We start from the raw sequence: 595 nt of genomic DNA on the forward strand, positions 1-595 counted from the left end.
TACCTCGGCATAAACGCCTTTTGAAATATTCTTTATTTCAATTAGCTTTTAACCCTTTCTCCTTAATATCTTTTCCACGAAATTCATTTGTTCAATTGTGTGCAGAATATCTCTCTATCATTAGAAGCCATGTAAATGTGTCCATTATAATCATTTGTTCATAATCTCCTTTTTTTTTTTCGGGGGATAAGAACATACATTACAAATTCCTTTTTCCCACAAGCAACCACTTATTTCTGTTTGCATCCTTTAAATCCTCTTATATCTAAGTTCCGTCTATCTTCCCTTACCCCGTATCCCTCAACTATCAATCCACCTACCCACCTATCTGTTTACGCACGTGAACAAAACCCCCTTGTAAAAAAAAAAATGCTACTAAGAAGGACCCCAGACCACACGTACCTTTTTCCCAGGGTGGCTTGGCTTGCCTCTGATGGTACTGCTCTGCGCATGTGTGGGTTTTGCGGGTACGAGGCTTGCGATCTGCTGGGTGCTGCTCGAGGATAAGTGGCCCGAGTACCGTCAGCCGTGTAGGAGACCGTACCCGGCTATAGCGTACCGGGCTTTCGGTACCATTGGAAGGTAGTATGGTTTC

The 595-nt window shown here is 43.0% G+C and overlaps 1 protein-coding gene across 1 annotated transcript in view; it reads left to right on the forward strand.

Moving 5' to 3' along the window:
* The window catches only part of LOC119582375 (amino acid transporter AVT1D-like), a 47,677-nt gene that overhangs the window by 31,606 nt on the left and 15,476 nt on the right, over nt 1-595 (forward strand). Inside the window, exon 5 of the mRNA XM_037930589.1 lies at nt 414-582. Within this exon, the coding sequence (XP_037786517.1) occupies nt 414-582 (169 nt within the window). The remainder of the gene's footprint in view (nt 1-413; nt 583-595) is intronic.

Source organism: Penaeus monodon, chromosome 15, assembly GCF_015228065.2.
Source record: "Penaeus monodon isolate SGIC_2016 chromosome 15, NSTDA_Pmon_1, whole genome shotgun sequence".
NCBI lineage: Eukaryota > Metazoa > Arthropoda > Malacostraca > Decapoda > Penaeidae > Penaeus > Penaeus monodon.